The sequence below is a fragment of the Setaria viridis genome, chromosome 2 (assembly GCF_005286985.2).
Source record: "Setaria viridis chromosome 2, Setaria_viridis_v4.0, whole genome shotgun sequence".
In the NCBI taxonomy this organism is placed as follows: domain Eukaryota; kingdom Viridiplantae; phylum Streptophyta; class Magnoliopsida; order Poales; family Poaceae; genus Setaria; species Setaria viridis.
In genome coordinates, this window is record NC_048264.2 from 6945425 (window position 1) to 6959888 (window position 14464).

Genomic DNA, 14464 nt, shown 5'->3' on the forward strand with positions numbered 1-14464 from the left:
CTGTTGCAGAAGAAAATGGTGATCTTATGCAGGAGATACAGACCGGAGGGAGCGGCACGCGACACAAGGATGATTTGCCTACTGCTCCAAGCGCTACTTCAGGTGGATCTGCGTCGGAGTCCAGTTCCCCTACGCGTGCGCTTGACGGACTTGGCTTGGATTTCGAGCCAGGCCTCTCCCACACCGCCATGACAGAGCCTGTCGGCGTCCCTGTGCAGGAGATCGATGGGGCCGGACCGACTGGCGCCACACACTTGCCCGTGGTTCGCTGCTCAGGCACCGATGAAGATTCTGCTCCTGGCGGGGCTTCAGGGATTGGATCCTCTGTGGCTCAGCTCTCTACTGATGAATCAATGCATGCTGATGGAGTTCCTGGATACACAGTTTTGCAGCCGCCTGTGACAGAGCAAAGTCACCCGCGTACATGACTTCAAGCTAGAACGAGGAAGGTTAAACAATACAGAGATGGCACTGTGAGGTATGGATATGGTTGTCTAGCTGCTAACGGTGAACCCCAAGATTTATCTGAAGCTCTTACTAATAGTAATTGGAAGCTAGCTATGGATGAGGAATATAATGCTTTGCAAACTAATAAAACTTGGCACTTGGTTCCACCAGTAAAGGGCAGAAATCTCATAGATTGTAAGTGGGTATATAAGATCAAAAGAAAATCTGATGGCAATATAGACATATATAAAGCTCGCTTGGTAGCAAAAGGCTTCAAAGAAGGGTATGGAATAGATTATGAAGATACTTTCAGTCCTGTTGTTAAGGCAGCCACTATCAGAGTTGTTCTGTCTATAGCAGTATCCAGAGGATGGTGTCTCAGGCAGCTAGATGTAAAGAATGCATTTTTGCATGGTGTTCTTGAGGAGGATGTGTATATGAGACAGCCGCCATGGTATGAAGACAAGAATGTGCCTCATTATGTTTGCAAGTTGGATAAAGCGATATATGGTCTAAAACAAGCCCCTAGAGTATGGTATTCTAGGTTAAGTGAGAAATTACAGCAACTGGGTTTTAATCCCTCTAAGGCCGACACTTCATTGTTCTTCTTTAACAAGGGAGATATTACCATCTTTTTGCTAATTTTGTTGATGATATAATTGTAGCTAGCTCTTCTCAGAATGCAGTAACAACACTTTTGAAGGACCTCAAGTCTGATTTTGCTCTAAAGGACTTGGGAACTCTTCATTACTTCATTGGAATAGAAGTGAAACAGATATGCAATGGTATTCATATGTCACAAAGCAAATATGCATCTGATATCCTCAAGCGTGTCGGAATGTCACATTGTAAACCTGTCAATACACCGCTGTCCACTTCTGAGAAGCTGACACTAGAAGAAGGAGAACCACTCGGTCATGAAGATGCAACACGTTACAGGAGTATTGTTGGTGCGTTACAATATGTGACCTTGACTCGTTCGGACTTGGCCTTTGCAGTAAACAAGGTCTGTCAGTTTTTGCATTCTCCCACAATAACTCATTGGTCTGCAGTGAAAAGGATACTGAGATATCTGAAATTTACAATAGATGTTGGAATAAAAATAAGAAAATCTCCCTCTATGCTTGTAAGCGCATTCTCTGATGCAGACTAGGCAGGTGATGTTGATGACATGAGATCAACTGGGGGTCTTGTTGTGTATCTCGGAAATAATCTAGTATCATGGAGTGCAAGAAAACAAGCCACAGTGTCTAGATCTAGTACAGAGGCTGAATACAAGGCATTAGCAAATGCAATAGCAGAAGTGATGTGGATTCAAACTTTGCTCAAAGAACTAGGTGTCTCCGCTCCTCCAGCAGCTAGACTATGGTGTGATAACATTGGGGTTACTTATTTGATAGCAAATCCTATCTTTCATGCTCGTACAAAGCATATCGAGGTTAATTTTCACTTCGTCAGGGAACATGTTGCTCAGAGATTGTTAGAGGTCCGGATTATTTCTACCCATGACCAAGTTGCCGATGAATTTACCAAGGCTCTCACAAGAAGCTAGAACAATTTAGATACAATCTTAACTTAGGAAAGTTATGATTGAGGGGAGCTGTAGATAAACATGTATCAGTTGTAACCTGTTTGGATTGTGGCCAAATTCATCCAGGACTCCTTGTAGATAGCGGATAGAGTTGTTGTAACAAACTCCCTGGATGAATCGTCCTCAACAACCAAGTGAGATTGCAATCTTGTAAACCACACAGGGGGTGCTTCCCTGCCTATATAAACAAAGGTACGCAGCCTCTACGGAGGTGAGAACGCTTCCGTAATTATCCTGGTTGCTTACAATGTTTCCATCTATATTTTAAGGATGGGATGGCTCAGTTTTTAGGGATGGGATGGTTCCATCCCAGTTTAGAACCTTAGGCCTACTGTCATCCTCACGTCCTAAGTGGGATGTCTATATTCCATCAATTTTATGGGATGAGCTCATCCAGCATCATGGAAATATTTTCATGTGAGAGCTACTTCATCCCACTTTATCTAATAACCAAACACTTGAAGAAATAGGATGAGATGATTTTATCCCACCACATCCCACGAACCAAACACACCCATACTGTCAATTTCCATTCCACGAAGAATTTTCTGTTGATTTAACTGTATTCCTGAAGCTCCACTCTATTTCTCAACAGAGTAAATTCTGGTCTGATGTTCGAACCATATGCATGTTCTGATGGTCTAGTCAGTGCGTATAACAAAGGACTTTTGACAATTCATTGTTATGGTAATTCCTGTCTGTTATGCAGGATGCAATTGAAGAATGCAGAAAGCTCTGTGGTCGACATGGTTACTTGAACAGCAGTGGGCTTCCTGAACTGTTTGCCGTCTATGTTCCTGCTTGCACTTATGAAGGAGACAATGTTGTTCTACTTTTGCAGGTTTGTATGGTTCTGATGATACTAATCAACAATCATACTTTTGGCTACTGTTATTGGTTGACTATGTGTGATATGACATTGTATTCCATAGAAGCTGTTTTTGCTTTTCCTGGGTCAATTGTATATTAATAGGCAGCCTTTGTTGGTACCTGCAGGTTGCAAGGATTCTAATGAAGACTGTATCTCAATTGGCCTCTGGAAAACCACCTGTTGGTACAATGGCTTACATGGGCAAAGTACAATATCTGATGCAATGCAAATGTGCTGTCAACACAGGTACTCATTTAGCTAGGCTGGCTTGTCATATTATCTCATTCTTAAGTATATTTGATATTTGTTCCAGGCCTCTCAAGGATGCATTGATGATGGTAATAATTCATGTTTGATGACTCTCAACAGCCGAAGATTGGCTTAACCCTGTTGCCATACAAGAGGCATTTGAAGCTAGGGCTCTCAGAATGGCGGTAAACTGTGCCCAGAACATAGGCCAAGCGGCAAGCCAAGAAGAAGGTGGTGTTTACATAAGCCAATATCACATTCATTTTTTTTACTGAATTGTAGTTGCTAAATTCTCTTTGGGAATCAACTGTACTAATGATGATCGTGTGCCTTGCAGGTTTCTATGAGCGGTCCCCAGATTTGCTTGAGGCTGCAGTAGCTCACATCCAGTTGATCATTGTAACGTAACCAAGTTAGTATTAATTCTTCAACCTTGTTGAACTAGATGCGCCTTGCATGAGAGAGGGGGGGGGGGGGGGGGGGGGGGGGGGGGGGGTGAACTCACCAATGGCTGCCTCTGCTCTGTCAGTCATCGCAGCGAGCCAGCGAAGTAGCGAACGACGCAACTCCGCCGCATCCGGAAAAGGCCCTATCGGTCGGTGAGGGGTCAAACCGTCTCTTGCGGCGTCTCTCTAGTAGCCGGTCGCCGGCCACCCGGGACACGCTTTGTCGCGGTGGCCCGGCGTACGGGTTGTACCTCGGCACCTCGCCGTCTGGCGCGACCATCCACAGAGGTATGCCCGCTCGGCCGCTCGTGGGCCTGCCTGCTCTGCCCACGTAGACATTGTAGGTAGGGTGTTTGTTGCAATGCCTGTGGCATGCGATTGTTCCCCTTAGGGCTTAGAGCACGCCGTAGCGGATAGTTACATCTTACAAGGATGGGTGGATGAACTGAATAATCAGCAATGTTTGCAAATGACTCCTACTATACTAGTAGTATTGATTTTGAAGATTTACAGATGTAACGATTCTGTATGTAGCTAGTCACAGACATCGGCTTTCATGTTCTCTTGGCCTCTTGGGCAACAATAATTCAGCCCATTTTGTTATTTCCTTCTCTACCACTAATCAGACTTGGCCCATCAGTTCTCTTCCTGCCTGTCCAATTGACTAGAGACAACTTTTTTTAACTGTCCATTAATTACCAGCGCTGGCTGATTAATTTAGTCAAGATGTTGAACTACAGCTGTACAAAGTGAACTATCTATGTTCTTTCTCCATGATGAGTCCAGAAACGTCATTGTCTTGCACCAACCGCGTTCTCAACTGAAGAAGCTAAATCTAGAGAAGGAAGAGGTTACGTGGTATGATACGATGATTATGGCCATGTGCTGTACAATTTCGTTATTGAGCTCTACTGTCATCTTGAATCTGGTAATGTGTCCGTTCTTCAAATTTGTTGCGTTTTCACTTAGCTTCATACGGAAACAACATTATTCTATTAGAATTCACAATTTCTTCTATTAGATACTAACTAATGTAACTTACAAATTAAATCATAGGATGACATTCTTAATCGAACTAGTAGCTACTAGCTAGTAACCACAACCTTGTATGTTCTTTTTTCTTGAGGTTGCATGGAAGCTTTATTATGGTATCATGTGCTCCTTACCATGCAAATCCTATCATATTATCATATACTATATACATGCCGAATTTATCAGCGTATTGATTGAGCAAGTCGGGAGGCTAAAATCGACATCACCATCGATCATGGACTAGTTAATCTTCCCGTCCAACAAGCAAAACATAAACAAACTCGGTTCAAATAAAAGCGCGAAGGCTTCGTCGCGCAGCAGCCCGTGCAAATGAGGTGAAAGGGACCCACACCCACGACCACGAGCCGCTAGTGCTACCGGCCCCTTTGTCTTCTTCTCCCTCGTCGTCCTTCCTCGTCCTCTATAAGGGCTGGTGGAAATGGCTTGTCCGACCGTGAAGACAACGGGTTTTCAGGCTCTCTAGCTATAGCCACTTTGCATCAACGAGCTCATTGCCTTTCTTTGCAACTAATAACTGAGCTAGCAATGGGGAGGCAGCCGTGCTGCGACAAGGTGGGGGGCCATGGACGGCGGAGGAGGACCAGAAGCTCGTCAGCTTCCTCGTCAACAACGGCCAGTGCTGCTGGGGCGCCGTGCCCAAGCTCGCAGGATTGCTGCGGTGCGGGAAGAGCTGCCGGCTGCGGTGGACCAACTACTTGCGGCCGGACCTCAAGCGCGGGCTGCTGTCGCCGGAGGAGGAGAAGACGGTGATCAACCTGCACGCGGAGCTCGGCAACCGGCCGGTGGTCCAAGATCGCGTCGCAGCTGCCGGGGAGGACGGACAACGACATCAAGAACCACTGGAACACACACATCAAGAAGAAGCTCAGGAAGATGGGCATCGACCCCGCCACCCACAAGCCCCTCCAGCCCGCTCCTCCACAGCCAAATGAGGAAGAGAAGGCCGCCGCCGCATCAGCCATCGTGTCAGGGGTTGAACTCGGGAACGAGGCGTTCTCCATTAGTGAGGTGCCCATGGTGCACCTCCTTGACGACGTCGTCCTGCCATACGACCTCGTCGCCGGTGCACCACCGGCCAGTAACAGTGGCATCGACACGGCTTATTCGCCGGAGCCTTCCTCCTCCTCGTCGTCCTGCTCTGGCTCTGCAACAGTGTCGAGCTGTGCCAGCAGTGTGGTCGACGGAGTGCCTGGATTGGCTGGAGTGGGCAGAGTCGATGTTGCTGGACGCCGTGGACGTTCGAGGACCCCTTCGTCACTTACCAGAGGATCGCGCTTTTCGATCACCAGGAGACATGGTGACCACGGGAACATGCCATTGGTAAAGCCAAAGGTGTTCGATCACCAGGAGTTTTGTAGTTCCAACTTCCAAGAGCGACGTCATTGGTTCAACTTTGTCCTTGAGTCACCCATGCCATTGTCGTCCCTGATCTATCCCTCATCGTGCCATGGGCCATGGCTAGATCCAGCTACCCTTTAGACTTCTCCAAATTTCTCTTGATTTTCCTTTCCTTTTGAAGAGCAAGTTTGAGATAGAACATGTACAAATTTTGTAGATAACTTTAGAATTTAGGCCCTATTTGGCACGGCTCCACTCCTGAACTCCAGCAACTTCATCAAAAAATTCAGCCAAACACCCCAACTTCAAAACTTCATGGAGTTGCCAACTCCATGGAGCTGTGGTGCAAATGGAGGTGGAGTTTTGGAGCACCTCTTTTGCTGCTCCAGAAACCTCTCTTTTAAACCTCCTCGTGGAGTTGGTGGATAATTAACCACAAATGCCATTGGTTATGGAAAAAAATGTTTCGTTCTATTCTACTTGTCCCCGTCCCAACGCCCGTTGCCGTCGCCGCCCGTCGCCCATCACCGCCTGCCGCCCGTCGCCCGTCGCCGCCCAAGCTACCCCGCCGCCCCCGTCGCCGCCCACCCCGCCGCCCCCGTCGCCGCCCACCCCGTCACCCGCCGCCCAGCCCATCGTCCGTCGCCACCCAGCCCCGCCGCCCAGCCCGCCGTCCGTCGCCGCCCAGCCCCACCGCCCAGCCTGCCGTCCGTCGCCGCCCACCCCGCCGCCCGTGGAGGGTCTCCCGTGTGTGGCACAGTGCAGTGGAAAAAGGGGAAGAAGAATATGGGATAGAGAGGATGACAAGTGGGGCCTTAATTGGGGACAATAATGGCAATCCACACTAAAATCGATCTTTTTTTAAGCTGAGAGCACCCATCTGGCCAAACATCCCATTTTTGTTCTGGAGTTTTGGAGCGGAGCTGGCTCCATGTGGAGTTTTGGAGTGGAGCAGCTCCACCCGGAGTTGGAGCCATGCCAAACAGGATATTAAAGTACAAAGTTTTGGATATTTATTGGATTTTTTAAATTTTTTATTCATGGGTACAAAGTTTTAAATTTCCAGCGCGTGCCCGTGGGCCGTGGCCATCTGTTTGGAGCGCCCATGCGCGAACCAGTTGCCCGGTTGCCCCGTACAAATCCCAGACGCTGTCGTCAGCCGTTCGCCGACCGCAGCTCCATTGCAAGGGGCTGTTCGACGCCGTCGAGCACGGCCACGAGGTTGCCAAGGTACGGAGGAAGACACGTGTGCGACCTTCCCCTTTTCGTCTTGCTCGGCCAGTTGAGCCTGTGGGGCCGTGGGTTTTCTGGTGCGTTGGCAGGTGAGGGTTCTCCCCCCACGCAGCGTAGGTGTTTGTGGTAATGCCTGGTGCTGCGAACCTGCGATCATTTCGCTTAGAGTTTTAGAGCCAGCAGATGAATAATCAGCATTGCTGTCTCATGTGGCCCTGAATGGTATATGCTGCAAATATTATAAGATGACACTAGTTGAAATGGAGAAATTTGCTGTATTCATATGACACCCATCTTCAGGGGGGTGGAAGAGGTCTCTTTGAAGCTGCCTGGGTTGAGTTAATACTTTCCATTGTTTCCTGTCAACAGGAAAGGATTTTCCACCACAGTAGACATCGCCTTTCTCAAATCTCAAGCGCAGCACATGTACAACTTGACTTCGGAGATGCGTGATGGTCTGCTTCCGCATTGCATGGTTTCCGTTTGAATGAGAAGGATCAAGGATGCCAACTCATGCCATCACGAACTAAAAATGAAAAAGTCGTTCAGTCACCAGCAATAGCAGCACAGCATGCTCGTGGGTAAGCTAAATTAAGGATGGCAGCGGATCGGGTTCGAGGCGGATATCCGTGGGTTTTGGGTCTGTGGGTTTCGGTTTTGGTTCCTAGTTTTCGTTCACGGATTTGCGGGTTCGGATACCCGAAATACTACGAGTTTGGCGCGGATTCTTAAATTCACCCGTGGAGCTCCATCGAGGCCCCGAAACATTCATCCCACTGTAATCCCACTTAGCAACTCTAGGTATATAAGCCTAAAATCCTTGCTTCATCTTCATCCAGTCCACCCGCACGGCCGCACTCTCGTCCCCAAGCACCTTGCCCGGCACGGCGGCGCCCCGCACGGCGACCGCCGGCCGCACACCCGCACGACCGCATCCAGTCCGCCCAGCGCCCGCACGGCCACCTCCAGCCTGCACGGCCACATCAACATTTTAGTAATGAGCTATTTTCTCTATTATTATTTCATAGGATAAAAATGATTCCACAATAATTGATGAACGATGAACTCATCAAGCGAAGATGAATTCCCCAAGTTGCCTACCTATTTGATCCAAAAAAATTTATTTGTAGTAACATTCATGTTCTGTTATTTGTTCGCAGTACAGTCTATGTGAATTGTACTAAACTTGGGTTGCTTCTCCAATTCTACCTTTGTGGTGTTGCTTTTTTTGTTGAATAATCTCTGAAATCTAGACACTATCTTTGTTGTATTGCTGTATGTTGTCTTGTTAATTTATTGCAATATTCTCGGATTTCGGTTAATCCGTCAAGTTTCAGGAATCCGCGGGTTTCAGTTTTGGGGATGAATTTTCACCCGAATCGGTGTTCGGGGAGGATTCAGATTTTAGGTTCGAGTTTCGGTGTTCGGAGCGGATTCAGATTTTAGGTTCGAGTTTCAGTTTTAGATACCCAGACACTCCACCCGATCCGAACCCGCCGCATTGCCATCCTTAAGCACAACCACCTCTTTAAGTTGGCAACCTCCAAGATAGGATTTCTCTGATTTTCCTTTTGTATTTTTTTTCCCAGAAGAAACCCTCTCAAGATAGACCAACGACTTGCCTAGTTCAAGAACCAGCCAGATTACATACGAGACATTCTCCACTTGAAGTTTCAGGCAGCACCACTGCAAGCCAGCAGCACTGTACTTTGATGCTTCAAGATTCAACATCTGGGTGATAAAACAGCGCATAATCGGGGTACTAATTACCGAATATATACAGCGAATTAAACGCTACTGGATTTCATGCTCTGATGCACCGATGACCGGAGATTCTATCTTTTATGTAGCTCGGTTCATCACCCAAAGCAGCAATCTCACTCGGCATTCAGTGGTAAAAAGAGGAGGCTCAGCTGTTCTTGGCCTCCTGCAGCATCTCCACCACCTTCTTCATCCTGGGCCGCTTGGCTGGGGCGTGCTCCGTGCACAGCATTGCAACCTTGAGCACTGCAAGCATCTGCCTGCGCCATGCGAACGACACGGTGCTCAGCCGGGGGTCCATGATCTGCTCCGGCGTCTCACCCCTCGCCGGTGCTGTGTGCACCCACTTGACAAGGTCCACGCCCTCTCCGAACTCTTCCTCCACCGGCAGCTTGGATGTCAGGATCTCTAACAGGACCACGCCGTAGCTGTACACATTGCCTGGCACTGTCACCTGCATTGTGTAGGCATACTCTGCAAGAAACCAATTGCAAAGGCAAACAAATGTTCGTGATTGTAGACATATATACAAGAAATTATAGTGCAGTTACCGAATGTTGAAAAAGTTCAGACCTGGAGGTATGTAACCAAAGGAGCCCGCAACCGCACTGATACTAGCAGTGCCCTTTGAAGGGTCCAACAGCTTGGATATCTCAACTTCTCCGAGAAGCGCATTGTAATGCGAGTCAAGGTAGATGTTCCCTGAAGAGATGTCTAGGTGAATGGTGGCAACCTGATGGAGGAACGCCAGCCCTTCAGCAACATCAATGGCAATCGACAGCAGCCTCGGCCAGTCAGGTTTCTGCTTCTCTCCATCAGAATTCCAGTCATTGTGGATCAACTGAAGCAGGGTGCCATTTGGCATATGGTGGTGCAGCAGCAGCGCACAGTCATCGTAGATGACATACCCGATGGGGCGCACCAGGTTCTTGTGGTTAATGTGCGCAAGGCGCTCGAGCTCTCGGATCATCTTTGTTTGATGGTCGATGACCGCGCGGTCAACTGACTTCAGCTTCTTGACACACACAACCATGCCAGAGGGCATGACAGCCTTGTAGGTTGTGCTGAATGTTCCATTGCCCAGTTCATTAGTGTCTTTGTATGTCGCCTTTACGCAGCTCTGGAAATCGATGGCCTGCTGCAAGCTCTCGATGAACACAGTTGAGGCCACAACCTGCGGTGCTGCCACCACCACCTCCCCTGCCTCAGCCTTCTTTGCCTCTGCCTCCTTTTCCTGCCTCTCACGCCACATGAACAATGCCACCACCAATGACACAATTGAGAAGATGAGCACACAGGAGCCAACAACTGCCAAAGCTACTCTGTAAGATATCCTCCTGTGGTCCATTCCATAATTGGAACCATAAATCGATGCACAGTCCACATCCAGTGGATCGCCGCACAGCTTGGCATTGCCGGAGAAGCTGGAGGCTGCACTCTTCTGGAACGGTCCGAAAGCAGGTATGGCGCCACTGAGCCTGTTGTTTGACAAATTGACCTCAATCAAGCTCAGCATCCCTCTCATATCACCTGGGATCTGGCCTGATATCTCATTGCTCGACAAGTCCAGCGTGACGAGCTTATCGAGCCGCCCGAGCTCGCGGGGCAGCGTCCCGACAAGGTGATTGAAGCTAAGGTTCAGTGCAATCTGCAGACTCTTCACCTTGCCTATCTCAGCTGGTATGCCACCACCCAGGTTGTTGCTGCTGAGCTGCAGCGCAAGCAGACGGGTGCAGCTCCCAATTCCCGGTGGAATGCCGCCGGAGAACCCATTGTGATCTAGCAGAAGGAACTGCATCCTTGATCCGTTGCAGATGTCCTCCGGCAAGTCACCATGGAAAGAGTTGTAGCTCAAGTCCAGCTTGCTCAGGTTCCGGCACCGCAGGATTGCTTTCGGGAACTCGCCGCCGAGGCCGTTACCGGACACGATGAGCTCCTGCAGGTTCCTGAGCTCGCCGAGAACGTCCGGCACCTCGCCGGCGAGGCGGTTGTAGGCCAAATTGAGCAGCGTGAGGTTGGCGCAGCGCGCGAACTGCGCCGGGATCCCGCCGGAGAGGTCGTTGGTGTTGGCCTCGAAGTAGGTGAGGCTGGTGGCGTCGCCAATCGACGGCGGGATGGCGCCGGAGAGGCGGTTGTCGCCGATGCGGACGTTGGAGAGGCCGCGGCAGCGGCCGATGGCGTCAGGGATGGTGCCGTTGAGGCGGTTGAGGGTGAGGATGAGGACCTGCAGGTTGCCGAGCTGGAAGAGGCTGCCGGGGATGCTCCCCTCGAGGGCGTTGGAGTGGAGGTTGAGCACCTGGAGCTCCGACGATAGGCCGAGCCCGGGGGGGATCGGGCCGGAGAGCGAGTTCTCGTAGGCGGACAGCACGCGAAGCGCGGGGAGCCCGGCGAGCCACCCGGGGAGCGCGCCGGTGAGGTTGTTGCCGGAAATCTGCAGCTCCTGGAGCGCCCTGAGGCCCCTGAGCTCGTCGGGGATGGTGCCGGAGAGCGCGTTGTTGGAGAGGTTGAGGAAGCGGAGGCCCGACGCCCCCGCGAGGGCCGCCGGGACGGGCCCCGTGAGCGCGTTCATGGAGAGGTCGAGGAACTCGAGGCGGGGAAGCGCGCCGAGCGCCGTGGGGACGCCGCCGCGGAGCGAGTTGGCGGAGAGGTCGAGGCGCGCGAGCGCCGGGAGCGCGCCGGCGGCGGAGAAGTCCCCCCGGAGCCCCCGGCGCGGCAGCTCGATCGCGGTGACCGCGCCGCCGGTGGCCGCGCAGGTGACGCCGCGCCACGCGCAGTGGTCCGCGCCGGGGCCCCAGCCCGGCGGCGCCAGGTCCCGCCGCAGCGCCTGCATTGCCGCGCCATCCCCGTCGCCGGCTCCGTCCACGGGGCCCGGCGCCGCGAGGCACGCCGAGAGGAGGGTCAAGAAGAGGAGGAATCTGCGGCGGGGGAAGGAGGAGGAGGAGGAGGGAGGCATTTGGAGCCGGGGCGGGAGGTTCTTGGCCCGGGGGGCGAGGTGGTGGTGGTGCCCAGGGAAGGCCTCGCGTGTGGGTGCGGCTGCTTTTCTTGTGTGGTTTAGGGGGAGGAGAGAGAGGGAGGGAGCACGGCGACAGGGGCCGTGGCTGCTGCTGCCGCTCGCTGCCCACTCGCACTCCGTCAGGGGGAGAGAGAGGGAGTGTGTTTTAGAGAGAGAGAGAGAGAGAGTGGGGGAGAGAGAGGAAAGGGGAAAGGTGGTTGGACGGAGCAGACGAAGGCGGTCTTGTGCTCAGTGCATTTGGGTTGAATTCTACAGTGAGCGAGATAAAAATGGCAATGGGTACCCTACCAAGCGAGACTAGAGGTAAACACCGTATGCTACCGAGAAGCCAAGGGCAAAGTACATATATGCCCTCTCTCTGAAGTGTAACTGAAGTGTTAAGTAGCACACAATCACTAGGATATTAGGCAGAAATGTCTACTCTATATCTTTTCTTAATTGATAATGATAGAATTAATTTTACAATGTGATAGTTAATCAAGATAGGAATGGAAATAGTTTTACCTTTATACCATATATTATCGTATAGTAGCGTACTAAACATATGTCTTATAAAATCCACATTCTTCTTAAAGGTAAACCAACATACAACGCCGCTAATAAGATATCATCCTATTTTCGTTTTATATGCTTATGTAGCTAAGAAATTTTTGTGTAATAGTTTGGATCAACACTAGGTAGGCATCAAAAGGATACCTTCTCTCTAAGTAAGTGCTGAGCAAAATTTCATATGATAGTTCAGAGGAGCACTTATTACATGCCAAAAGTTCTTACCTTTCTTCGAAGCACTATAGATGCATGCTAAATTTCATAAGACGATTGTAGGGAATAATCATTAGTGATCAATTTTTTTCTTAACTAATACAAAGACACACCAAATTTTATATGGTGATCCAAGCATTCTGCAAAGGCAGCACTCAAGTAAGAAGTTGAATAATCATTGATCTTCTCTCTCTCTCTCTTAGTGTGCTCAAGCAAAAAACAAATACATATATGACCTGGGAGAATAATTGTTTCTTGCATTTTTCTCTCATGTGCTTAGTGAACACATATACTACAAGTGAAAGATAAACTCACAAAAGCATAACCATATACGCTTGGCAATTAATAATTATCTGTCTCTCTTTAAACTTTTTATACAACCCATACATAATTTTTGATCTGTTGACTCAAAATAGAAGCAACCCTTGAACATCGAAAGACTCTAACAAAAAAAAAAAAGAATGCAGAACCCTGCCTCGTCCTGTTTCCTTGGTGCATCTAGCAGTTCCCTGCTAGACATGGTGAATTTCTCGGTCGTCGAGCCGGGTGAATCTTTGTGCTCTGTTCCTTTCCTCGCTCCGTTTCGATCCAAGCAGCTGCAGGTGCTCAATAAAAACTACTCTAATCTACACGTACGGCTTGTCTTAAGCTACTGACACCAAGGGCGCCCTCGCACGCCCTTCTGCGGCGACGAAAGGCCCCTCTCCCAACTTGTTAAAATTTCTGGCATGATGCTGATGATATCATGCTTTGCCTTCTCTCTTTCTGCGGTTTCTCTTTGATTGGCTGACTGGCATCTACGTCCTCGTAAGCCATGATTCCAGTTTCCCAACGCCTCCTTTCGGCTCGGCTCTCCCTTCTCTGGACCATTTGCGGCGTTGTGTCCAACTGAATCTGTTCTGTCTGTGAGATGAGGAATCATCTTATCTTGTATAAAATGGCATGCATCCACTGACCATCATTGCTTGCAATGATCTTTTGCTGAGACTAGGAGAATGAATGGGTGGCTAAACATATGATTACCTCTTTTGATTGATCTCAAGGAAAGGAGGAGCAATTTTGTTTGTGCTTTTCTTTTTAGGCAGGTTATCATGAGGGCAGAAATCAAGTGTGTTTGAGGTACAATCATGTGTGTTTGCTTTGATTTGGGACTAAAATAAATGGGAATTTTTCTCATTTTTTGGATCCTAAAGTAACCAGTTTTCTTGCCAGCTTTGATTTCAGAGTTAGAGATTGACATTGTCACCGGAATATGAATGGAAGGGCAATTTGAGCATTCATGGGATGTACTGTCTGTAGCATACACAGAAATACTATTCTATTTTAAATTTGTTCTATGTGTTGTGGGAAATGACCAAAATTTTGGATGTATCGACACATCTTGTTCTTCTTTTAACAAAAAGTTAGGCAGATTATAAAAGGCAAAAAAGATCAAGTGTAGTCAAACTTCGAGTACAATCATTCAATTTATTTTTTTGTCAGTACCAAAAAAAGTGTAAGAAATCATATTGTACCTGTAAATTTGTCCAGTCCTGTATAAAACTAAAGTTGAAATATATTGCTAGCTAACAATTTTGAGAAAAAACAATAAATTAAGCTGTAGAAAAAAGGATACATGTGCCTTTGATACACGAGAAATATTATTTTATTTTCCTTAACAGAATTTAATTTGAATTTACACATTACATGTTTCGAATGTC

The 14464-nt window shown here is 48.9% G+C and overlaps 1 protein-coding gene and 1 pseudogene across 1 annotated transcript; one reads left to right on the plus strand and one right to left on the minus strand.

Annotated features, from left to right (window-relative positions):
* The first annotated feature begins 5003 nt into the window (after positions 1-5003).
* Positions 5004-5958, plus strand: LOC117846083 (transcription factor MYB20-like; annotated as a pseudogene).
* Positions 5959-8834: 2876 nt separating this feature from the next.
* Positions 8835-12141, minus strand: LOC117844946 (leucine-rich repeat receptor-like tyrosine-protein kinase PXC3). Its single transcript, XM_034725800.2, has 2 exons — positions 9563-12141; positions 8835-9463 (listed from the first exon to the last, which is right to left on the minus strand). The coding sequence occupies exons 1-2, from the start codon at positions 11940-11942 to the stop codon at positions 9138-9140; spliced, it is 2706 nt and encodes a 901-aa protein (XP_034581691.1). The 5' UTR covers positions 11943-12141; the 3' UTR covers positions 8835-9137.
* Positions 12142-14464: the final 2323 nt, after the last annotated feature.

Bases quoted from the DNA above. Each gene is read 5' to 3' on its own strand.
- LOC117844946 (XM_034725800.2), bottom strand. From the start codon at position 11,942: ATGCCTCCCTCCTCCTCCTCCTCCTTCCCCCGCCGCAGATTCCTCCTC. The intron at 9,464-9,562 runs GTCTGAACTTTT...GGTTTCTTGCAG, and splicing joins CTTTGGTTACATACCTCCAG to AGTATGCCTACACAATGCAG.